The 23390-nt window shown below is 55.1% G+C and overlaps 2 protein-coding genes across 16 annotated transcripts; both read right to left on the bottom strand.

The window, feature by feature from the left end:
• Positions 1–1342: 1342 nt before the first annotated feature.
• On the bottom strand, positions 1343–8563 carry QARS1 (glutaminyl-tRNA synthetase 1). Its single transcript, XM_077777128.1, has 24 exons — positions 8418–8563; positions 8095–8242; positions 7655–7764; positions 7427–7502; positions 6956–7020; positions 6325–6378; positions 6128–6188; positions 5705–5776; positions 5505–5590; positions 5246–5332; positions 4474–4573; positions 4279–4357; positions 4089–4197; positions 3851–3981; positions 3651–3743; positions 3396–3533; positions 3221–3308; positions 2992–3135; positions 2763–2867; positions 2482–2574; positions 2236–2363; positions 2077–2143; positions 1877–2002; positions 1343–1481 (listed from the first exon to the last, which is right to left on the bottom strand). The coding sequence occupies exons 1-24, from the start codon at positions 8532–8534 to the stop codon at positions 1431–1433; spliced, it is 2328 nt and encodes a 775-aa protein (XP_077633254.1). The 5' UTR covers positions 8535–8563; the 3' UTR covers positions 1343–1430.
• A 3340-nt stretch (positions 8564–11903) lies between these two features.
• Positions 11904–23383, bottom strand: USP19 (ubiquitin specific peptidase 19). Of its 15 annotated transcripts, none has more exons than XM_077777401.1 (27): positions 23278–23383; positions 21501–21760; positions 21192–21227; positions 20892–21020; positions 20672–20805; positions 20296–20598; positions 19973–20189; positions 19687–19843; positions 19504–19575; positions 19274–19389; positions 18950–19170; positions 18670–18865; positions 18454–18587; positions 18169–18327; positions 17974–18084; positions 17382–17492; positions 17200–17301; positions 16291–16431; positions 16081–16199; positions 15707–15844; positions 15296–15609; positions 15084–15194; positions 14779–14995; positions 14543–14695; positions 14287–14447; positions 14027–14205; positions 11904–12391 (listed from the first exon to the last, which is right to left on the bottom strand). In XM_077777401.1, exons 2-27 carry the CDS (start codon positions 21622–21624, stop codon positions 12275–12277), a joined length of 3972 nt encoding a protein of 1323 aa, XP_077633527.1. In that variant the 5' UTR covers positions 21625–21760; positions 23278–23383; the 3' UTR covers positions 11904–12274. The 15 variants fall into 15 exon arrangements, with proteins under 15 accessions (XP_077633527.1, XP_077633524.1, XP_077633522.1 ...); XM_077777400.1 differs by lacking the exon at positions 11904–12391 and adding an exon at positions 12536–13042 and having other exon boundaries at positions 19967–20189; XM_077777398.1 differs by lacking the exon at positions 23278–23383 and having other exon boundaries at positions 18950–19164; positions 20296–20595; positions 21501–21706.
• Between the last annotated feature and the right edge of the window lie 7 nt (positions 23384–23390).

The following is a 23390-nucleotide window of genomic DNA, read 5'->3' on the forward strand; positions in this document are numbered from 1 at the left end:
CGCCGCCGCACTACCCGCCGGCCCCGCCGCACCGCTGGGGGCCCCGGTTCCGCCGTCGCCGCTCCAAGATCGACAGGATTTTCCCCTCACAGCTCCCTGGGCGCCATCTTACATTCAACCCTCCCAGCCAATGGGTGCCGAATGCCCTTCTCGCGATAACCGAAGAGTCGGCTCCCGCGAGAGTTGAGGCTGCCTCCTGGCCAAACTTAAAGGGAACGCTTCTGCCGAGGCTACAGGCCTGGCCTCGGGCCGCAGAAACCGCAAGAAGGGCCTGGAGTGTAAGGCGGAGCGCCCCGCCCTCGGACGCCCCTCCATGTTGGGCGGAGCCAGGGCCGGAGATTGGCCTGGAGTTGGAGCCTGGGCTGCTTAGGGTTCGAAGCTTGCTCTATGGACCCACCTTCAGCAGCCAACCTCGGCCTCCTTCAGTTGCGCAGCCCCACGTGGGGCGGGGCCAGGTCTCTCGCTTAAGGTAGCGCCCATAGCCCCAGACCTAGGCCTTGCGCCCCCATACCATAATCCCATCTGGGACGAGTTTAGCCACTCTCCAGCAGGAGTCCTTAACATTTGGAACCCCCCCCCTCCTCAATCTGCCGTCATCCTAATCCAGCCTTCCGCAACTCAGTCCACCTTAAAGCAGGCCTTGGGTAGCCTGGTGTTTGTATACAGGGAAAATGTGGAGGGTGTTAAAGCTGCAGGCACACGTGGGCCTCACTATTAGCCCACACTACCCTGGAGGACAAACAGTTTCCCATAGATTTCCTTAAAAGGGCCTCAGGGCCCTTGCACTTGTTTCTCCTGCCCTGGCAAACATCTTGGTTCTTAGGGGTTCCCTAAGGAGTCACTTCCTGAGAGTAGGCACAGACTTGGGTCAGGAACTTCCTCCAGCCTTGCATTCCCCAGGGAAACTTCTCTTGCACAGTGCCTAGTCACCCTGTCTCCCCAACTAGATGGTCAACTTAGAAGGCAAACTGCAGAAGTCTTCCTCTCTCATTGTGCCTGGCACAAAGTATAGGCACTTGATAATTATTTGCTAAATGACTGGACAGAGAACCAGGTCTGTTTTCATCTGCCTAGGCACACAGGCAGACACAAACCTTCCAGATCCCTCTAGCACAAGGTTCTGAACAGTGGAACAACACCCAGAGCCTGGCATTCCCTCAGACCAAGTGCAGAGGATTTCAAATCAGGCAGGCCCAGGCCCCCTGCCCTTGAGCACTAAGAAGTACAACAGTGGGTTCAAAGCTGTCAGTATTGCTCAGTGTGCACTGCACCTCCTTCCTACCCCCATCAAGTCTCTAATATCCTCAGAGGTTGGAAGTGGAGACAGATAACACACAGACTCTAGAATTTAGCTGTTCTTTATTGACATGGAGTCTGGGTACTCCTAGCCTCCAGAAGGATGAGGTAGGTCCATGAGGCTTCCTTACAGCTCACACCTTTCCTGGGTCCTCCTTCAGTGTGACAGTCCGGTTGAAGACAAGCTGGATGGCAGAGGGGGAAAAATGACAACCAAGCCAGAACCAGACTAGAAGGTCCAGACCTTACCAGACCCTACCCTCACCTTGTCCCAGAGGAGCTGAGGGTCAGGACCCTCAGGTTCTCAATAACATTATGATTTGGGGTAGGGGACTGGATGGCTCTGGGCCTCCATTTTATAAGGATTATCACCACCACTATGGCTGACCCCTACACCTTAAAGAGTAAGAAAGCTAGGGTCCATACAAAATTTTGTGCATGCACCTCTGAACTCATTTCCTGGTCAGTAAAACACGAACCCCACCTCAGTTAACTAAGGGAATGTTGGCAGAGTAAATGCCACAGTAAATGGCAGCCATCAATGTCACTGTTGTGGAAAGGAAAGGCAGGTAAAAAGCACCTGTCCCTGGCAGCTGTCCGGATCGACGGAGAAGTAGCCAAGCCGCTCAAACTGGAACTTGTCAAAGGGTTTTGCCAGGGCCACAGAGTAGTCCACTAACGCCGCTGCCACCACTTGTAGCGATGCCTGTAGGCAGGGAACTCAGGTGGCCATCCAGCCAGGGAGACATACCACCCTCACCTTACACCCCATGAGCCTACCGGGTTCAGGTCACTTAAGAATCCACCAGGCACTTCAGCAGGATCCTCAGGGTTCTTGTGCTGAAATCTGCAGCCAGAATGAAGGTCAGACTCCAGCTGGGTAGCCACAGCAGGCAATGCCCATCTTGTAACAGCCCGCACCCAGCTCTGTTCACTTACAGTCGCTCATAGAGGCGAACCTCACACGTCAGAGGCTGTGACACCCAGTGAATAAAGGCCTTGGGCTTTTCTCCAGCATCTGCCCGTCTACAGGTTACCTCCAGGCTCTCTACACAGCCACTGGGACCCTGGAAGGCAAGGGGCCTGCAGTTAGACCTGGGAACCACTAAAAGGACTAGAAGCTGCAGGCACCCAGATCCTCCCTGCAGCAGGCACTGAGGTAGAAAGGCTGCAGCCAGCTCTCACCTTGACAACATGCTGCAGCTCAATGACGTAGCCTGTATGCCTCAGGCCCACAGGCTGGCCCCACGCCAGGCGCTTATAGCCTGGCTCTGGCTCCTAGAGGTAGGAAGTGGTGTGGACACAAGAGAGTGAATGGGTCAAATAGGTACAAAGGCTTTCCCCCCATCTCTATGTCTGTCAGAGCTGACTCATCTGAAGTAAGAAGTAGGTGGGTTGACAGAAGAGATGAAGGGACCTCAGGACAGGGCTCAGCAGCAAACAGTACCCTCCACACACCCACTTACCTCCTTGAAGTCAGTCCTTTCGATGAAGACTATGGGTCCAAAGGGAACCTGATGGAAGCCCTTGGTCTCATCAGCTGGGAAATTGGGCACCTGGATGTCTAAGGACTATAGCAGGAGGCAGGTGTCTGAGTCACACTAGGCACGGAGACTCCCATGCCCAGACCCAAGTGCACCCACTCACCCNCACACACACACACACACACACACATACACACTGAGGCATACCTACCTTGACAGCAGGAAAGTTGGTGATGATGACCTGTAATGGTTCCAGCACAGCCATGGCCCGTGGGGCTGTATCATTCAGCACATCACGCACACAAGCTTCCAACAGATGGGGTTCCATTGTGGTCTGTGCCACTGTCACCCCCACCTAGCAAGAAAGAGCAGCATCAGTCAGCCATACCACAAATGCTGTCCTCAGTCCCCACCTCCCCACCCAACCCACTGGGCTATACCCGAGCACAAAAGTTATTGATGGCCTCAGGCGGGAAGCCCCTCCGACGTAAGGCTGTGAGTGTGAAGAGCCGTGGGTCATCCCAATCCCTGTGGGCAAGGAGGTGGTGAGAAGGCCTTTGGTAGTACATGCCACTAGTACCACCAACCTGCAGTGAGGCAAACAATCACACCTACCGCACAGCACCAGCTGCCACAAGCTGGAGAATCTTCCTCTTAGACACAATAGCATAGTGAAGGTTGAGACGGCCATACTCCCACTGAACAGGGCAATACACATCCAATGCATTGCACAGCCAGAAGTAGGAAGAGCGTCTGGGGTGAGAGGTGAGGGGTGAGAGTAGTTAGTCCACCTGAGACCAAAGAGAGACCACAGGAAGGGCTGCTGGAATCCCACTGGCCCTACCCACCCCATGGGCCCAGCTCCCTCACCGGGCCTGGAATTCCTTGGTGCAGAGTGAGTGGGTGATGTGCTCGATGGAATCACAGAGGCAGTGTGTGTAGTCATAGGTGGGATAGATGCACCTGCAGGGCATAGGCAATGGGCCCCACCATCCAGCCCCACTCTGCCCTACCCATGGCCCACCACCCCACTCTACAATTGCACAGCCCCACCCCATGCTCACACCCACCAGGTATCCCCCGTGCGATGGTGTGGTGTATACTTGACTCGATAGGCCACAGGGTCCATCTTGCCATCCTCCATCACCAGCTTCATGCGCAGTGTGGCCTCACCCTCTGCAAACTTCCCCTTGCGCATTGCCTGACAGGAGCAACGGCTCAGGCTGCCTCTCAGCACAGAGGCATCTCTTTCTCAGCATCCTGACCCACCCAGATCCAGCTGCTCCCCACCTCCCCGCCAAATCCCACCTCAAAGAGCAGCAGTGACTCCTCTATAGGACGGTCTCTCCAGGGTGAGGGCAAGGAGTTGTGGCCTTTGAGCTCCTCTCCTCGCTGGTGGCACACATATGCCTGGCCCCTATGGGGAAAAGGTCTGAGCACGCAAGATAGCTATGTCCTGGGCAGCCTGCCTGGCTCTACAACATGAACCTGGTCTCACCTATGGATGAGCTCCACAGCCCAGGCATACAGCTGTTCAAAATAGTCAGAGGCATATGTCACCTTGTAAGGTGTGTAACCTGGGACAGAAAAAGACACAATTTGAACACCCAACCAGGGATACCCAATGGCAAGCCATAGCCCAAGAAGAGGCCCACTGACACCCCCCAGGTCTTTCTTCCCAGCCAGGCCATACCCAGCCAGGCCACCATGTCGCAGATGGCAGTGAAGAACTTTGCTTCCTCCTTCTCAGGGTTGGTATCATCGAAGCGCAGAAAACAGATCCCATTGTTGGCCTAGGAGAGTCACAGAATCTGTGAGTTCTCACATCATCAGCTCCCAAAATCCAACTCATTGAACTGGGACATTCTCAGAGCTCTCCCGTGGGGCACCTGGATGGCTCAGTTGGTTAAGCGTCTGACTTTGGCTCAGGTCATGGTCTTGCATGTGTGGGTTCGAGCCCCGTGTCAGGCTCTGTGCTAACAGCTAGCTCAGAGCCTAGAGCCTGGAACCTGTTTCGGATTCTGTGTCTCCTTCTCTCTCTGACCCTCCCCTGCTCATGCTGTCTTGCTCTCAAAGATAAATAAAACATTAAAAAAAAAAAAAAAAAAAAAGAAAGCAAACCCAAACCTCTCTCATGTCAGAATTGAAAATGCCTTCAGGAGTTTCATTCATCTTCCTGTATTGAAATGCCTTAAACAAGGCATCTTACATCAACTCCAGACAGCCTCTTTCTAACCCTGAGGGGTTGCACTAGGCAATTCCCCAAAGCTGAACTCACTGCCTCACCCAGAGCTTTTTCCCAATAAGCCCAATGGATTCCTAGCTACCCATCACATATGTGATTCCCCTCAACGGCCTCTGTCTGCTCTGGGAACATTATAGGAGCAGCAGAAAAGCCAAGGACATGTATCCAATCAAGGGAGCACCAAGTGGTCACCCTGACTGCCAGATCCCCACACACTCACCTTGGCATAGCCAAAGTTGAAATTGATGGCTTTCGCATGTCCTATGTGCAGGATTCCATTAGGTTCTGGTGGGAACCGGGTACGTACCTGAGATAAGGGAAATGGGAACAAAGCCAGAACTCAAAACTACTGTAAAGCAACAGATGCCCCTTCCCAGGGAGGCTCTGGTGATAGGCTGGATGGGGCAGTATGAAAGCAGCCCAGGCCCTCTGGCAAGAGTTGATAGCACTAACTTGCCCGCAATAGTACTTCCACACACCTGTCCTCCAGTGATCTCCAGGTGTTGCTTCAGTAGATCCATGGTATGTGGAGTGGTCACATAGCCTGGGGTCTTGTAGTTCTCACCTGGCAGGGCCAGAACAAGCCTGAGGACTGGGCTGCAGTCCAATGCTCCCTACTCTGGATGTAAGAGTTGCTACAAGATCTCACCCTCCCCAGGGTTTTGATTTGCCTGCTCACCAGGCTTGTGGAACTTAAGTGCCTCCCCTCGGAGCTGCTCCATCAGAGACAGGGTCTGACCAGCAGCCTCACCTGTGAAGAACAAAACAAGGGAAACTCAATCCTCTGATCCTCTAAACATGGCTATCCCATTCAGCTCGGGGAGTTGCTTCTCAGTACTACCTATATCCTGCAACCAGGAGAGAACCAAGCAGGCCCCTCTTTCCCTAACCACAAAGACAAGAGATACAGAGCCAGACTTCTCAGTTCTCATGCTAGTCTGTAGGTAATGGGAACAAAGGAAACACCAGGAATTCCAGTCTGGCAGCAGAAGGCAGGGTGATGAATAAACTAATGTCCTGGAGAGACTGGGCTATAAGAACTGATCAGGTGAAAGCCCAGAAGCCAGGGAGCTGAATCAGACAGGAACCTCAAGCCTCTCACCATTCTCCACCACATCCTTTGCTGTCCTCCGGTCTTTATCTTCTGGCCGAGCTTTTGACACCTAAAAGAAGCCCAGAAATTGGGTCAGGGTCTCTTCTAGTCTTGGGATTACTGGGGTCAGATACTCCATTGCCCAGCCTGAAGTCTCACCCCCTCCCACCTCACCCCCAGAGACCCAGGACCATACTCAGCCACACCTTCAGCTTCTTTTCTAGATCATTCTCCGTCTTGGGACCCAGAAGGTGAAGAACCTGAGCAGAAACCAGAGTCAGGGCTGAAACAGGAGAGTTCTCTTTCAAGAAGCCCCTGACGGATCCTACCTACCCACTTAAGGGCTTCCTGGCCTGCCTACATTGCCTTGACAAACCTACCTAGCTCATCGTACTTCTGCTCCTCACATGGTTCTGCTCACATCAAATGCTCTCCTCCCCACCCCCACCGAGAGTCCAAAAACTGGTAAAACAGGTAACAAAAACTGCCATTTACAGAGAGTAACTGTGGCCTCAGCATCAAGATAACCATCTATCTCAGCCATCAGCCTCTTACGATTCTATGCCATCATCCTGAGATGAAAGCCACATCACCTCTATTTATAAGATAAGACAACTTCGGTCCCGAGTAGAGCAACTCACCCCAAATTAGGCACAATCCAGAGGCCCAAGACTTTTACTGTCCACCAAGGTGCTCCCCCTCCACACCAGGCTCTACTATCCACCATCAGAATAGGGACAGTGTCTCTTCCCCTCCCACCCCCATTTACCCCTCAGTGGACTTCAGGCACTGTCCATGGCAGGGTCTTCCCCTGCTTTACCTCAAAGAGTTGCCCACCTGCATGTCTACTTCATGCTTGATCATTTTGCCATCTGCCCACTTGAGCACAGCCCGAGCCTCTCCTAGAAACATGTGCACAGGGAGCTGCAGAAAGGCCAAGAAGGACACTTCCCACCCTCTTTCCTTGAAAAGGTCCTGGCTGACCTCAAGAATGGAGCCTGGGACCAGCTAGACCATTGTTTTTTGTTTTTGTTTTTAATGTTTGTTTATTATTTTGAGCGGGGAGAGGAGCAGAGAGGAGAGAGAAGAGAGAGAATCCCGAGGAAGCTCTGTGCCCACAAACTGTGACATCATGACCAGAGCCGGAATCAAGAGTCAGAGACTCAACTGACTGAGCCACCCAGGCCTCCCACACCAGATCACTTTTCAGATGCTTGATTTCCTCCCCCTCCTCTCTCTCACTTACACCCAGAAAAGAAGGCATGATCAGAGAGAACGACATAGTCCCCTGACCCAGGCTCTACTCACCCATCAGTAGTCCCATGTTGAAACGATAACGCTCCTCCAAGAGCTGGGGACGGTGGCGATTTATGGCGGCCTCCACCTGCAAGAAAGCCAAACCAATGTGGTTCAGAAAAGTGTCCTTCAGAAATGCACCCACAGGCTCACCCTGGGTTTTCCTGGGTGGAGAAAATGACCCACTCCTTTCCAGAATCAGTACAAAGGAGGTTACCCAATGCCTAGAGAAAGACTCACAGCCTCCTCAATCTGCTCTGGGGTCACCATGACACCCACACCGCATTCCTGCTCAAAGTCCTCGGTGTTGATGGGGTCCAGGGGATGACTTCGCACATACTCAAGGGCAGCTGAAAAAGAAGAACCAATGAGTGGCATCTCAGCTCCAAGAAGTAGGTAGACAGGGCATTACCTACCCTAATGAAACCCCAATCACAGTTTTGCCTCCCCAGAGGTTAAGCCTTGCACCACCCTAGAGAAGCTCTGAGACCAGAGGCTCTTCCCCAGTCAGGTCTCACCAAGGGTGGCCCTCTCCATCCTTCAGTGCCAGGGCCTGGGTTTAGAGAGAAGTGCAGTATGAAGCATCTAGACACTGGGGGAGTTGGCAGAAAGGGCAGACAGCGGTTTTGGCTAAAGAGAGGAGTTGGAGGTGGAAGTGAAAGGATAGGCAGGGGTCTCACCGCTCAGCTGGAGCTCGGTGTGGATCTTCTTATTGGCTATATAGCTCACAAGGAAAGAGAGACGCCGGGGATCCCTGAGTCGGGATGCCAAGCCATAGAGCAGGGTCCCGGTGGCTTTGTCAATGGTGGAGCCCAGAGTCTGCTGCGCCTGGGAGTTCGAGGAGATTCAGGAGAGAAGCCCCACGCTCAGTAAGAAAAGCAGGAGTTAGACAAGTCTGGTGGGTCGGGGTCGGGATCGGGGTCGGGATCGGGACCGGGATCGGGACCCAGCCCGGCTTTGGGGCACAGTCGGCAGCACGGGCAAAGGACAGAGGGACTCGCACCTGGGTCGCCGCCTCGCGCAGCTGCGCGCTCAGAGCCGTGTTCTTGAGCGTCTCTCGGGCCTTGTGCTCGCTCAGGCCAAGGCCAGTGAAGAGCGACAGGGAGTCTAAAGCCGCCATCGCTGGCACACCGGAAACCGAAAGAAAACTTTGGGGCCAATCTGCACGTTGGCTTTAGCCCACTGACCAATAAGAGAGAGAAGCCGCTAGGGAAAGCCAATGGTAGCCTTCCTGGAGGGAGGGGGCGGGCTCTCCAAGGTCGTCAGCGCCATTTAAAAGGCAGAGCCGGCCCCAACCCTTCTTTCCCGGCGCTTCACTTCCGTCTTTGAGCTCGCCGTCTTTTGAGGAGGTTGAGGGGTAGAGGGCGATAGCACGATTTGCCGCCGACCTGAAGGGAAGGTGCTCAGCACAGAAGCAGGACGTAGAAGTAAGCATGGCCCTTTGCTTTTCGATTTTTTTCCTTCAGTCCTGGAAACCTTGGGACCATCCCAGGGCTGTTGTTGAAAGCAAATGCGAGTCCCCATCACGTTTCTGAGGTCATAGCTTTGGAGTTGTCATGGAAACAGTTGAGCTAAATGAAGCCCGGGAAATCTGGTCAAGATAAAGGGCGGGCTTCATGAGTCCGGCGCTTTTCAGGCGCCCACCTAGACACACCTGGTCAGAAGAGAGAGGGATTTGGGCCAGGAAGGACCTCGCAGATGTTCTGTAATGATTTGGTTTTAAATTCTCGCACAATTACCCTCCCCTGTCAAAGCAGGCAAACGTCACGAACACCAGGAGCAAGTTAGACCTTGAAACCCATCTGCAAGTGTTTGGCAAGGTATTTTACTGAAGTTGGGATAGGGTGAGGCAGAGGAGATATGGTCTTGAGGATACCTATTGTGTTTGGGAGGGACTGTCCGGTCTCTCACTGGACTTCCAGGACCTGCTGAGAATGGGGCTAAAACAGAACAGTGTTTTCTTTGTGGAACTGGAGCTGCTGGGATGGTGAAGAGATTTTGGATTGGAACTCAGACTCTTCAAGGCTTTGGTGTCACTAATACTCATGGACCTTAAGGAACTGGGCAGGATCCTGGTTGCAATCTATCCATATTCTGTGTCCTGTTTCCCACTAATGACCCAGTTTCACTTCTGGGCCTACATCTGGGTCCCACATGACGACCACAACCGGGTTCTTCCCAGTGCCACACACTGTATCAATATCTAAGTCCAGTCCTGTGTCTTGGCTCCCCACAGCCCCAGCCTGATATCCAGCCCAGGCAAGGCCAGGTGCAGGGGATTGAGGAGGGGATGAGGTGCCGTGGTGCCATAGATAGGCACCAAAAAACAGAGTCTCAGCCATACCAGCCCTATGCGGAGTCTGCAGCTGCAGATGCTTAGCCCACTACAAAGGTGCCTATGATGAAGACAGTGCCTGCCACATCCACTATCCCCTCTGTACCTGATGCCACTGAAGGATTTATTACAGCATCATTACCACCATCACTGAGTCCTGCAGGTCTGGTGATGGCCCCCTTCATGGAGTCAGGGCCTATACCCCCTTTTCTGGTTCTCTCACAGTGCCTACCCTGTGGCTCCATGTCACAGGATGAAGTTGTAGTCCCACCAGTGCTACCAAGAATGCCACCAGAGACACTGGCAGGCTGGCCAGTCCTCTGGAGCCCTAGGACTTACAGAGAACAGAACCATGAAATTTTATGGCCCAGCCCGGGGGCTGGTTTGTTTGCATAAGCCCTTGGCACTACTTCAAAGATCAAGAAAAAGATGATCAAGGAGAAAAGCCAGGCAACAGTCTACAAGGCCCAGCTGTGGCATGGGAAGAAGCAGGGTCCTAGGGCATAAACTGACAGCACAGAGGCAGTAGAGGCCACAGTGCAGATGCCACAGAAAGGTTATATGGCCGACACAACAGCAGCAGGTCAGGGATGGACAGAGCCCCTTGATCAGTGCATCCAGTACTTACAGACCCCCAGTGGCTAGACCCTTGGGGCTGCATGCAGTAAAGACCCAGCACAGTCCTGTGGTACACCATACTAGCAGGCCCTCCAACAGTATGCCAGCCAACAGCAGTCAGCTTGCAATTCCAACATTTTTGCAGATTCTCACACCCAGCTCTCCAGGCTCCCACCCCTACTCCCAGCCCCCGGCCAGCAACCCCACCACGGCCTGTGTGCTGTTGTTCCCATAGAGAAAAGCCAACACTGGTCACAGGGGTAACTTTCTCCAAGAGCTCCCTCTGCTCACTGCTCCCCCTAACTCCAGCCTAAGCTAAAGGGTACTAGCAAGGCCCACATGCTAACCTCCTTGTAAGACTAGCCCCAGAGACTTGGGACAGGGATGGACCTACAGGGCTGCCAGGATCCTGCACCACCTCTGCCTGCCTTATACTCTCTCTGGCTTATCTAAACACTTGCCTCATGAGCACCTCTGCTTCCCATCTCCTCCAGCTGGAGACACCCACCCTTACTCCCAAGCAACTGGACAGAGGAAGAAGCAACATTATCTATGAAGAGTTAAGGAAGCTTCTCACAAGGTCACAGGGGCTTTGAAACTAGGACAAGAGTGCAGACTCACTATGGGTGAACAGTCTGGGGCAATGGCCAGGAGCCAAGGTCTCAGGAACTCAAGGGAAGAAATGGCCTGCCGGGGACCCTGCACCCTTCCTCCCACATGAAAACAGCCAAAATGAGCTCTGATCTCTCTCCCTGTCCTCCTTTTGGAGCAGGGTCTCTCCCTCCACAGCAGTTTTTTCCTGCTCTGTTCTCCACTAAGAGATCCAGATGGTGCTCAGACTACAGGAAAGAAAAATCTGATACTAGGAAAGGTTGAAGGCAATATTCCCAATGCTTCCTGTTCCTCAGCAAGTCCTTCCTTACCTGTCGTCTGGCAGTCAGCCCCAGACTACTCCAGTGTCTGCACCTTTTTTTTTTTTTATGTTTTATTTATTTCTTGAGAGAGAGAGAGAGAGAGAGAGAGAGAGAGAGAGAGAGAGAGACAGCGTGAGCAGGGGAGGGTTAGAGAGGGAGATACGGAAGCAGGCTCCAGGCTCTGAGCTCACTGTCAGCACAGAGCCCGACACGGGGCTCAAACCCACAAATCGTGAGGTCATGACCTGAGCTGAAGTCGGACACTTAACCGACTGAGCCACCCAGGTGCCCCCAGTGCCTGCACCTTTTACCTCAGCTTCTGGAGCCTCATGGAGTATTCATCCACCCTTTACGTGGAAGATATTGACAGGGATGTCCACTACAGCTGCCTCTATATGAGACTCAGAACTGGTGGGATTAAAGGGCCCAGAAAGCTGATGGCACTTGGGGCATCATGACCCACAGGGCTACAGGGGGACCCTGCCATCTCTACTCAGACCAGAGCACTTTCAGGGTCTTTAATACACCTACCTACACACATACACATGCACGCGCGCGCACACACACACCCTCTCGATGGGGAGAGGTAGCCGCAGCAACCTGGTGCATCACAGTCACTAAGTCTGCTTATTTATCATTTATTTTTAAAATATATTTAAACAGCAGCAATCACTTCCAAAATGCAAAAAAAATTACAATTTTTAGAATAAAATTATGTAACGTTTATGATGCGAGTCAGAAAGAATTGAAGGTACAACTGAGAATCAAATCACGCGGCACTGGGAGTGGCTGGAGAAGCCAAGGTCCACTGGTTGAGAGGGTCAAACTGACAAGAGGGCCCAACTTGTGAGGTTCCCACCTCAATCACACCCCCAACCCCCACTGATGAAGCCAGTGTCCTCTGGGTTAGAGAAGGAGAAGCGGCAAAGAGCTGGCCCTCTGTGGGGGATTTCCCAAACCCAGTCCCCACCTCCCCCACCAGCCAGGGACCTGCTAATCGACCTCCTCCATGTTGCTGTAGGTGGGGGCTGGGCGGTCCACAGGGGGGGCGAAGCGTTCAGGGGCTGTCCGCGTGGGGGCCACCTCGGGGGCCTGGCCAGGGCCTAGTCCCTGCAACAGAATATGAGGACAGGGGTTGGGGGCTGCCCAGTATGCTGCCTGGCATCCCGGGGGTGCTGGCTCAGAGCCCCGGCACCCAAGGGAGGGCCCCAAGGCAGACACAGACAGCAGCGGCATTGAGACAGAGAGACGAGATCAGGCCTGAACAGTCTCGCTTTATTAACACTTGAAATACAGGAAGCTGCTTGGGCAGGGCTAAGCCCCACACCAAGGGTCAGAGCAGCAGGACGAACGGACAGACAGCTGGACGGATACCCACCCTAGATGCTCTGCCCCGGCAGGAGCCACAGTCCCCATCCTCTCCCACCAGATGCACACACTGAGGCCCAAGCCCAGAGTTGGTCCCCACCACAGAGGCAGGCATTGCCTGGTGGACAGGTAGGTGGGCCAGCTCACAGCAGCTGCCTGCAGTCGAGCTCATCTCCAGCAACTCTGGGATACCAGAGGATAGAACACGTTGAGCACGAGGGCCACCAAAGCTACCACGGTGCCCAGAACAAAGTACTGGAGGCAGCCCTCATCTGGTGTGGTAGGGCCACATGGTGGGCCCACCCAGTCTTGGGGCCCCCAGGGACCCAGGGGCACAGGCCCCTCGGGTACTGGTTCCTCCTCGGCCTCCAGCTCCTGCCAAATCCGGGAAGCCTACAGTGTGTGGAAACGGGCATCAGCACCTGGGGCAGGGGGTAGAAAGGGACCCGGTGTCCCCTGGCCACGATGGTCCCACCCAAGATGACTGGCACTAACTCCTTACATATCCCAGGTCAAGCAGGAGGGAGGTGGGCAGGCAGGAGCCAAATGGGCCACTTGCAGAGTTGTCTAGACAGAGCACCAGGGCAGGAGAATCTTGATAAGTTTCCCAATTGACATGCAGCTTTCCATGGGGATTGGAGGGGGATGGTTAGCTGGTCAGTTTTTCAGCCCAGGGCTCCCACAGAGGAGCTCATGAAGGATAGAGCTGCCAACCCAAGTAAACTGGCTCCCTCCCACCCAACCCATATCTCAATAGACTGTGACCACTATCTTCTACTGGGATTCCTCTGCATCTGAGCAGAGAGGGCTCAAGGGAGGAGAGGACAGAAACGAGGAAACAAGTCCAAGGAGAGATGCAGCAGTGCCCACCAACCAGCTCTATGGCACCCCATGTCAGTAAGGGACAGAAGACCCCCGAAGGGTTCAGCAGGAACTGACGCTCACCTCAGAGATGGTGGCGGCCACCCTAGCCCATAGCCAATCTGGACAGGCCCTGTCCTGAGTGTACATCAGAACAAAGGAGTGATCACAACTGAGGGTCTGTGGGCTGGCTGGCATGTGAGGAGGGTGCAAAGGAAAGCTGGGTGAATGTTGGGTACAGTCTGTTTATGGTATCCTACCCAGTGAGGTTCAGAGCAGCTACTTAGCTTGTGCCAAGAGGGTGCCTGTATGCATGCCAACAGCAATGTGCTGGTGTGCATGCACCTTTACAAGTGTCACTACAGCATGGGGATTCCTTGAACTAGGACTCTGATAGAAGAGGATCACGAATTCCAGGACTCCAGGGGCCTATGGCTAGAAGAGAGGAGGCTGTACCCCACCCCCTCCCATCTGTGAATTGGGCTCCTAGCCTACAAAGCCTCCCCAGTGCCTCACCTGGCTGGCAGCAGCCTCGGCTGCAGGGCCTAGGTCTGGGTGGTGCTCAGAGTGACCTGCCCTGGGGGGCCTCTCCACAGGAGAGTTCCGCCGGCGGTAGAAGAGTACATAGGCATAACGGGTCACGACCTGGCTCTCGTCTACTGTTGTCACCGTGCTGTCATCAAATAAGCGCCAGCCTACAGCGAAGTGGGAAGAGTGTGAACATAACCTGCACCCCCACGCCTACCACCTATCCTGCTGGCTGCATGTGCCCTCACCCACGTCGCTGCGCTGGCTGCTGCGGTCATTGGGCAGGCGGGCACAGGCAGTGTAGTGGCCACCAATCATGCCTCCATAGTGGTTGATGACAGCGTACAGGTCGTAGCTAGGCAGCTGCTCCTCTTTCTGACCAATGCAAAACTTGCTCAGGTCCAGGTTCCTATGGTTCCAGCCAGAGAAAGGTAAAAGAGTCAATAGGTGCCCAGGATGGTACCCCCCATAACCTGATTACTGTCACCAGGGCTCATCGCTCACCGAACAGGGAACTCCACCAAGTCGTTGATCTTGTCACGCCAGATGAAACTCCGAAAGGAGAAGCGCTTGAGCTGCACAATGAGTACACTGGGCAAGCGCCACAGCAGCAGCTGCTTGGAGGCCTCTCTGTGTTGTTTACACTGTGGGCAGTACCTGACAGCAGACACAGGCGAGGTTAAGACCAGCACATCTCCACCCCACCCTGCCCCACCACCTGCCTGCCACCCCGTCCTCACCAAGCCTCCTCAGGCGCCAGCACCTCGGGCCGAGTGAAGAGGTTCAGGCACTGGTCCAGAGTGAAGTGCCCAGCACGGGCAGCCTCGCCAGCAGAGCCTGGATCCTCAGCACACTCCAGCTCCTTGGAGGCTACCAACACAAACTCCTGCAGGCGCTCATTGTTCCGCCAGACTAGAGCCAAGCTGCAGTCCTCACCCAGCTCCAGGGGGGTGTCTCCTGGAGATGGGCAGGAAGAGGCGTCATGCAGCTGCAGCAAGGGGCCAGCCCAGCCTACCCCATGGCTTCCAACCATAGCCTCAGCCACCTTTGTCCTCCAACCGCTGCTCTCGGTTAGATGCATCGATTTTATAGATGAAGAACTGGGGGGTGTGGGCATTCATGGCTTCACTGGGGTGCTGATATCCAGGCACAGCAGCTGTGAAAAAACATAATCAGAGCTCCCCTACCTACCAGGACCTAAATGAGCTTCCCCTAAACTCCCCTACCCAGCTGCAAAACCTTTCACCGGACTCTTACCTTCGGGCCTAGATATCTTCTCACCAGCAGGCAAGGAGCCAACCTCAACAGGCCCACTGGCCAGCACCTCAGAAGAAACTCCACTGGTGCTGGGCACAGGGCCTCGATCAGGAGCCACCCATGTCCTAGGGACCCCTGTGTCCCCCTCAGCCACGGGGGTCACCAGCTGGAGCTCAGGAGGCTGAATCGGGTCCCTCTCACTGTCCCCAGCCTCCAGAGAGTTAGTGGAGAGCAACGTAGTGCAGCCAGTGCCCTGGGACTCCAAGGCCATGCGGCCAGGCTGGAAGGGTGGTTGGAATACACTCACAGAGTACCTGGCAACAGGCAGCAAGGCAAGTAAGAATCCTGACAAGCCTACCTGGCATCTGTTCCCCCAGATACTGCACCCTCATCCAACCACTAGGCACTTACCGGGCATAGCCCTCTAGCAGCTGAGCAAGACGAGCATAAGTGAGACGTGAGGCAGGTACACTGACCAGAAATGGGTAGCCAATGTTCTCAGGGCGGCAGAGACCCTTGTGGTCAGGCCAGTGGGTTTTCTGACAGAGCCTGGAGAGAAGGAGGAAGTAGGAATAGGGCCTTAGCCCCACCTCTTATGACTCTCCACTGGGGGCTAGCCTCTGGCCTTGGGAACTGGGTATGCCAGCCCTGCCTCCCCCAGAGCCTGGCAGAGTAGTGATCGGTAGAGGGCTCAAAACATGTGCCTCTATGTGGAGAGGAGGTAGGGTGCCAAATGAAATGTGGAGAGGAGGGAAGGGGTGGGGGGGGACCACGGGGGTCCTCACTGGTTGCAGTAGCCCACGCGGTAGCACCGGGTACAGCGCTTCAGCTTCTCATCCTCTGACTGCTGCTTCCGCTGGCAGGCTGCACACTTGGAGATGGGGACGCTGGGTACCTGGGGGCGCTAGGGTGGGTGGTCTGGCTCAGCAAGGCCAGCCTGGGTGAGAATGCCCCCTCCCACAGGGCCTTGTGCCATCAGATTGGTCCTCACTTACCTGCTGCACCTCTAGCACCACCACCCGCTCCTTAGCCAACTCTGGGGATAGCAGCTCAAAGCAGAGGAATGTGTCGGATGGGGACACAGTGTCTAATGAGTGGGAGGGCAGGAACACACGGTGGAAACGATTCTTAATCACCTGGGGACAGAAAACACACAGATCCTACATGAGGACAAGCCCTTTCTGTAGCCCTGCCCCAGGGCACAAGAAGGCTTGGCCCTGAACTTGGGTCTGGGCAGCAGAGTGGGGATTGTGGCTCCAAAGCACCATATGCCTCTATTGATACCAACCTCAGTGCCCAAGAAAATAAGCAGGTGCTTCAGAGAGCCTGAAAGCCAGGACTAGGAAAATTATCAATCAAACCAGCACTCTGGTGAAACCAGCACTTCACCACACTGAAGGCCTCTACCCTGCTATCAATTAGTGGGGGCCTGCCGAGCCTACAACATGACTTTTGTGGAGGGATCACATTTGAGGAGGCTCCTTCCCACTTCTAGCCCCAAAGAAAAGAGCACTTCCAGGCTGGAAGCTAGGAAATTTTGGGGAAGACCAGCACACAAATCTGGGATAATATGAGAGAGTGGCAGGATGGAGGAAGAACAACCGCTGAGGAAAGGTAGCCCTGCAGCTCCAGCTTCTTGTTGGAAGAGGGAAAAGCAGTTGAGGGCCCTCACCCAAAGGGGGAGTAAGCCCTGATGATGGGAACCTTGGGAACTGAGAGCACTTCTGTTACATAGCCCAAAAGCCTGGTTTCAAACATGCCTCAACCCCTAGCACACCACTGTGCACCTACATGCACATTCGTCTGTATGGACATAGATGCCAACAACCAGTCACGTGTGTCTGCACACCCTAAGTACATACACAGATCCACGTGTGTAAGAGCCTGAGGAAAGACAAATATACCTCAGCCAGACGCAAGTTCTCAGGCTTCACGTGGACACTCTGAGAGAGGGAGTCCAACACTTCACTTGCACTGGAGTTCTCCTTGCTGATGCTCACCAGAAACTGTGGTGACAAAAGTAAAGACCATGAGGGAGGTGGACGGGGTCTTCAGGATTGCCCAGATACAGGAGCTTACTTCTCACCTTGATGGGCTTGCTGTGCGGCTCCCGAGCAAAATAGAAGATGGGAAGAACCTTCTGCTTCTGTGGCAAGGGTACTGGCAGGTAGAGGAATGGGTCAAAAGTGATGGAGACCTGTAGATGCATAAGTGGCACTAACTGGCTGCACAGGGAGTCAGAAACAGGATGTTCACGCCCAGGGAGCCCAATCCAGGCACTCAGATGGCTCTCAGGGCCTCAGAGCCAACCACCGAACTCAGGTTTGAGAACCCTGGACAGACCAGAAGGGTCACCAGGAAAGAATACTCTCTTTCTGACAATTAAGGCCCTGCTCAGCCTCACCACTTGTCAATTGTGCCCCTCACTTGTACCCCACATCTTCCCAATCCTACCCATATCCCTGCCCTACCTTATAGCTGTTTGGAGGCCAAACACCCCTTCAACCTCACTCAGGAAACCTACCCAGCCTGGTTTCTGCAGCCTACAAAGCAGCCGAAGGCCTCCCTGTCAGTTTCTTTGCCCAAACAGCATCTATAGATGCACATGCCTCCAACCCCAATTTGACCAAGCCAGCTAATCCAAGCTAGGAGCCTCTTTCCAGGGAAGCCCTTCACACCTTGGCACACACAGGGCACACCAGCTTCGACTTATACTGGCCCTGAAACAGGTCTACGATGAAAGAGTCATTCCTCATCTTATGTCGCTGCCATGCTTCTTCAGCCACCACCTGAGGAGCAGAGTGGTGAGGATCAAGGAGACCTGGGGACTAGGATATGCATAAGCTATGCCCACCTCTGCCCCCAACCCTGACCTCATCGGGCCGCCCATCTGAGTCCACGGTCTCTGTGTAGGGCTTGTTCTGAATGCGATTCAAGTCTTCATGCAGCCCATCCAGCAAGAAAGCCATGAATTCCTGGGCATCGTGCTGCGCATAGCCTGTGAACTGGCTGGCCTTGCTCGCCACGATGGCCTGGATGCAGGGGCCAAGTGTGAGCACGGAACCCCAGCACCCACTGAACCCCAGCACCCACCATGTACCCAGCTGGTGAGCCTTCCCCACCCACTCTAGCCAGGGGTAGGAATGACCACAGATCACCTTCAACTTGGAAGGCTGGAAGGCATGGTGGGTGCCCTTCCATAGGGCCCGGAGCAACACAGCAAAGCCAATGGCCAGACGCCCACCGGTCCCCAGTGGGTTGTTGTAGTTGATCTCGGCCTCAAAGGAGCGGTCTAGGAACAGCAGCCAAGTAGAACTGTGAGCAGGGAAAGATTCCCCTCTGCCACAGCCCTGGGCTCCAGGCCCTGCTCTCACCATGGAAGAAGTCCCGGAGCTCCCGAGTATTGGAGAGAGACTGAATGACACTGTTCATGAAGCAGGTGTTGCCTAGATTGACAAGGCCAGTGAAGCCTGGCAGACACACCTTCTTCTCTTCCTCCTCCTCTTCTTCCACACTATCTCCACTCACAGGGCTGTGGGGCATTGGAGGCACCATACATGTGGGCTTCGGCTGTGGGAGCAAGGAGGGCCATGAGAGAGCAGCCCTGAGGCTCCTCAGCCTCTAACCTTGGCCCTCCCTGCCCAGGATTCTCACCGAGGCCAAGTGTGGCTCTGGCTTTGGAGCTACATGCTCCATGGGGGTGCGGGCCACCACACCATCCAGCCCCGTGTCCTCAGATCGAGCCTTGGGTTTTTCCTTCTCCACAGCTCGAGCTTCCTCCTGGCCTGTGAGAGGGTGGGGGGCACCTCCCGGTGGGGTTGAATCCAGAGGGGTTGGACCTGTCGGCACGGCAACCTTTGCACCACCCACTGCACCTTAAAAAGGGGGAAATGAGGGGGCTGGTGGTTAGCAGCATGTGGCAGGGGGTGAAGGTCCGAGTTATGTGGGCTGGACAATGAAGGGAGCTCGTGTGCAGACCTCGTGCAGCTGGGGCCTCCAGGCCCCCCCAGCGCTGACTTTGTCGCTTACGGAGGCAGATGTCAATGCGAGAGGCCGTGAAGCAGAAGGTGCACTGCTCAGGCTCAATCAGGTTCCTGTGGGGAAAGGCTGAACTCAGAGACTTAGGTGGAGTGGATGTGGGGTAGATGGGCCAGGGAGATGGAGCCCAGGGTGAGACAGGCATAGTGCTGGGGCCGGGAACCACCCACCTGAGCTTCACCTGCCAACGGAAGATGGTGTGGGGCCCACAGTCTGGATGCAATCTCAGGAAGTTTCCATCCCTGCAGAAGCAGAGCAGGGGCAGGGCAGGAGGAAGGGTGGGAAGAAGAGCATGAGACACACTGTCCTGCCTGAAGTACACTGTCTGCCCAGTCTCCTGCCCACCCACCCACCTGGTCTGGAAGATAAGTGTGAAATCTTGTTCGCGGAAAAGCACTCGAGAAGTGTCTCTGCAGATTTCTTTCACGTACACGTGCACCACCACTGAATCCGGCCCCTTCTCATATGAGTCATTCTTGACAAATGCCAGGTTCACCATGGACTCCGGCTCTACATTGAAACCACAGCTCAGCACTGCCCAGGACAGGTTCCAGCCCACGGCTGTTCTATTCCCTATCCATCCACCAACCTTGCAACCCAACCTAGGGCTCTGCTTACCACCCCCAGCCCCACCTTTACCATCCACCAAGGTTACAGCATCTGCTGCCTCTGCCATCTCCTCTTTGGAACGGTCACCTTTCTCAGGGTCTCTGCTCCGAGCCATGGCTGGGGAAACTGGATCATTCCTGGGGGACACGGTCTTCTCTCCTGACAAGAGTGCTAGATTCTCCTCTGAACCCAAAAGGCAGGTCTGGGGGTTCAGCGGTGGTACCCGGAGCTGTTCCTCGGCCTCAGCCTATTTGTGGCAAAATTGTGGGCAGGATCAGCCCTAGATCTGGCAGGTGGCCCCACTGCAGTCCATCTCCCTACCCTCCCGTTTCCCACAGGTACCCCATTCTCACCTGGGTAGCTGTCTCAGCCAAGAAGGGGGGCGCATTGCCCTGGGGTCCAGGTCCATCTCTGGACCCTTCCCCATCTGGCCCTCTGCGGAGATGCACAGCCCTCTTGGCGCTGGGCCCTGCCTGGGCCCCGGGTCCAGCCCCTGCGCCTACCTCACCACGGCCCTGGGCCCTCTTCTGGTTCCGGGCCTCCTGTTTAGCCCGCCGGGGCTCAGGGCCTGGCTCCAGGGCAATGGGAGATGGCTCCTGCCCATTCTCCTGACACCGCAGCCCTGGCACCGCTTCCTGGGTCCCTAGAGGTTTCTTCTACCAAAGATACAGCAGTCAGGCCCTGTCAACCACCCTGGGTATCCCTACCCTACTACGTCGTGGAACTTACCAGAAGAGTGGGCCATGTGAGCAGAGGCACCTTCTTGGGCAGTGCCAGCTGCAGGAGGCCACCCTTGCGGGCTTGTACTTTGGTGCAAGAACTTTCTATCTCAGCGTAGAAAACACCACCCCACTGCCGACCACCTGGAGACAGAGTAGGAGCAGTGAGCTGTGGTGGGGAATATCAGAGGATTCAAATACACAGCTGGCCTTAGGACAGATGGGCGCACCTGGAAGCCGCACCACACAGTCGGTGTCTGTGAAAGCAGCATCCACCTCCTCCAGCCGCAGGGGACCCGCTCCCACACGCAGCTTGACAATCACCTCATCTGCACTCTGCCTCCAATCAAGCAACAACTCTGCAGGAGAAGTACCAATGAGACTGTGAGAGTTTCCATAAACTCCCAATGGGGACAAGCAGGTGCCAGAGACCCAGCCCTAGCATGACAGCTCCAGATGAAGGCTATAGTCCCAGTGCCCCCTCCTCGCCTGTGGCACTCTAGCATCCAAAAGGCCAAATCATCACTCACCCTCTTTGGCCTGGTCCTCCCGAGAAGACACTGATCCTGACAACAAAGATTAAAAAAAAAAAAAAAAAAAGGGAAATGATGGTGGGGAGGCAGCCTCCAAGATCCCATCACCCCACCAAGCACCATCTTCAGAATCTCAGCCAGGTACGCAGACCTCAAAGCTGAGGCTCTACCCAGCCTGCTGTGATACCCTACTCTTGGTATCAGACCAACACAGAAAAAACAGCAAAAATGTCATCTCCCAACACCCAATCTGTGTGCTCAAAAGGCAGGAGGAGACCACAAGCACTCTGGGAATGCCACTTTCACCTCTCCTAGGATCTCCATCCTTGCTCTCCTGGTTTGCTCGATCTTTCTGCTTCTTCTTACTGGTGGCATCCTCCAGTCCTGGGGGACCTCTCCTTGGGCCCGTGGTGCTGGCCCCACCAGACATCTTGAGCCGCTTGGTCGACAGCCAGAGTGCCCCGGGGTCGGCAACGGCGTCTGGGTCAGGGCTACGGCGCTTTCTTCCTGGCCCAGCTATCTTGGCAACTCTTTGTGGCCAAATTCTCCAACAAGGAACTGTCAGCCTAATGAGAAGGGACCAGTGATCACTACCAAGGCCCAACAATTTGCTCCTTGGTTACAGCCAGGGCTCAGCATCCCAGGATACAACTAACCCTATGGAGCAATATCTCCCCAGTACCTAATGTACCCCTGGACACTTGGACTATTCTGAAAAGAAAATAAACAATAGAAGTAGCAACAACAACTTCTGGCAGAGACTCCTAGATGCCTGCCATACAGAGCCACAAAGATGGGAGCCTCACAGAGGAGGCGCCAGGTCAAGGCAGCCATGGCCTGGAACCAGGCTCCTCCACCAATCTGGAAAGGAGCCATGGCTCCAGCCCACAGGCTGGCACTCTGAGCAGGGTGCTCACTTTTCCTCACTCTCACTGGCTGCTTAGTCACCACCCGAGAAGTAGGAGGTGGAGGAGGAAGGCAGAAAGAAGACAACCAAGCAGCAAGGGGACTAGCATCTGTGGCCAAAGACAGACCCAATCCAGGTGCTACCACTGCACAGGCAAAGTACTGGGATTAAGGTGCTCCACCTGACACCTGCCAACTCCCACCTTCCTCTAAAACTGTTCCTATGCACTGTTTGGGCTTTCCTCCTACATCCCAAGAGAGATTTTTCTCTCCAGCTGCTGTCCCAAGCTGAGAGGGGCCTGCAAAAGCTGGGGTGAAAAGGGTATCCAGTTGCCTTACTACCCTTTCAGCAACAATTCTGCCCCAGAGCCAAAGCCAGATGGGTATCCAGTTTGAGACTGAAACAGACAGCATCCCCTTCCTTCCCAGATTCACTCACTCATGAACACTGGGCTAGCGACCTTCTACCCAGTTTCCCACAAACCCGCCAGTAGATTCTAGGCTGTTTTTCCATCCAAAATAAAGTTCTCAAAATTGAGATAAGGGTGGGGATGAACAGTGAATCCAGGACCCCTGGCAGCTTAAAGCCTGGCCTGAGACGGGAGCAGAGCAAATAGTGACTATTCTGTGTTCCGCAGGGTGTACCCAAGGTGTATGTGTGGCGGGGGTAGAGGGACGTTCTTCTCGGGGGAGGAGGAGGAGGGAGGAACTGGTGGGCTGGAACTAGCATGACGACAGATCCAGAGCCGAGGAGTGGACACCCTCCACCTCTCTGCACCAGGCCCCAGCTTAAGGTCGCGTCCCTCCCCATTCTCCCGGAGACGCCGGGACAAGAAAGAGTCTTTCTAGAGATCATGCCGGCCTACACGGCTGCGCGGGATTACTGACTACAGACCAGCGCCCTGGCCGGGCTGCGACTCAGCTCCAGCCTCCAAATCCTGCGCCCTCCACCACCTCCTCCAGGAAGCCACCCTCGCTCGCCGCCAGCCCTCTCGGAGGCAGGAGGCCGACCACGGGCGTAGAGTAACGGCCCCGCCTGCATCGGTGGGCCCGGCACGTCGCGGGGTTCGAGGGGTCGAGGCTGGCACGGCCCGTGACCTTGAACAGGCATCCCGGGCCCGCGTCGCGGCCTCCCTGGCTCCGGCCAGGCAGGCGAGCTGCAGCCCGTCCCACTCACCGAGCGAGGCCGCCGCCGCCAGCCCTCTTAGGGCCCTGGCAACCCGCTCTCGGTTCCGGTTCCGGCGTCTGGTCGGTTCCGGTTCCGGCGCGCCCCTCCCCCGTCCCGTCCCG

The sequence above is a fragment of the Crocuta crocuta genome, unplaced genomic scaffold, assembly GCF_008692635.1.
Source record: "Crocuta crocuta isolate KB4526 unplaced genomic scaffold, BGI_CrCroc_1.0 scaffold77, whole genome shotgun sequence".
Lineage (NCBI taxonomy): Eukaryota > Metazoa > Chordata > Mammalia > Carnivora > Hyaenidae > Crocuta > Crocuta crocuta.

Excerpts from the sequence above, each read along its gene's own strand:
- QARS1 (XM_077777128.1), bottom strand. The coding sequence starts at position 8,534 with ATGGCGGCTTTAGACTCCCTGTCGCTCTTCACTGGCCTTGGCCTGAGC. Across the intron at positions 5,333-5,504 it reads TGGAGATCACTGGAGGACAG|GTACGTACCCGGTTCCCACC; the intron begins GTGTGTGGAAGT and ends CCCTTATCTCAG. Across the intron at positions 3,534-3,650 it reads ACCAAGGAATTCCAGGCCCG|ACGCTCTTCCTACTTCTGGC; the intron begins GTGAGGGAGCTG and ends CTCTCACCCCAG.
- USP19 (XM_077777400.1), bottom strand. The coding sequence starts at position 21,624 with ATGTCTGGTGGGGCCAGCACCACGGGCCCAAGGAGAGGTCCCCCAGGA. Across the intron at positions 18,866-18,949 it reads CAGAGCCACACTTGGCCTCG|CCGAAGCCCACATGTATGGT; the intron begins GTGAGAATCCTG and ends TTGCTCCCACAG. Across the intron at positions 15,195-15,295 it reads GAAGATATCTAGGCCCGAAG|CTGCTGTGCCTGGATATCAG; the intron begins GTAAGAGTCCGG and ends GTTTTTTCACAG.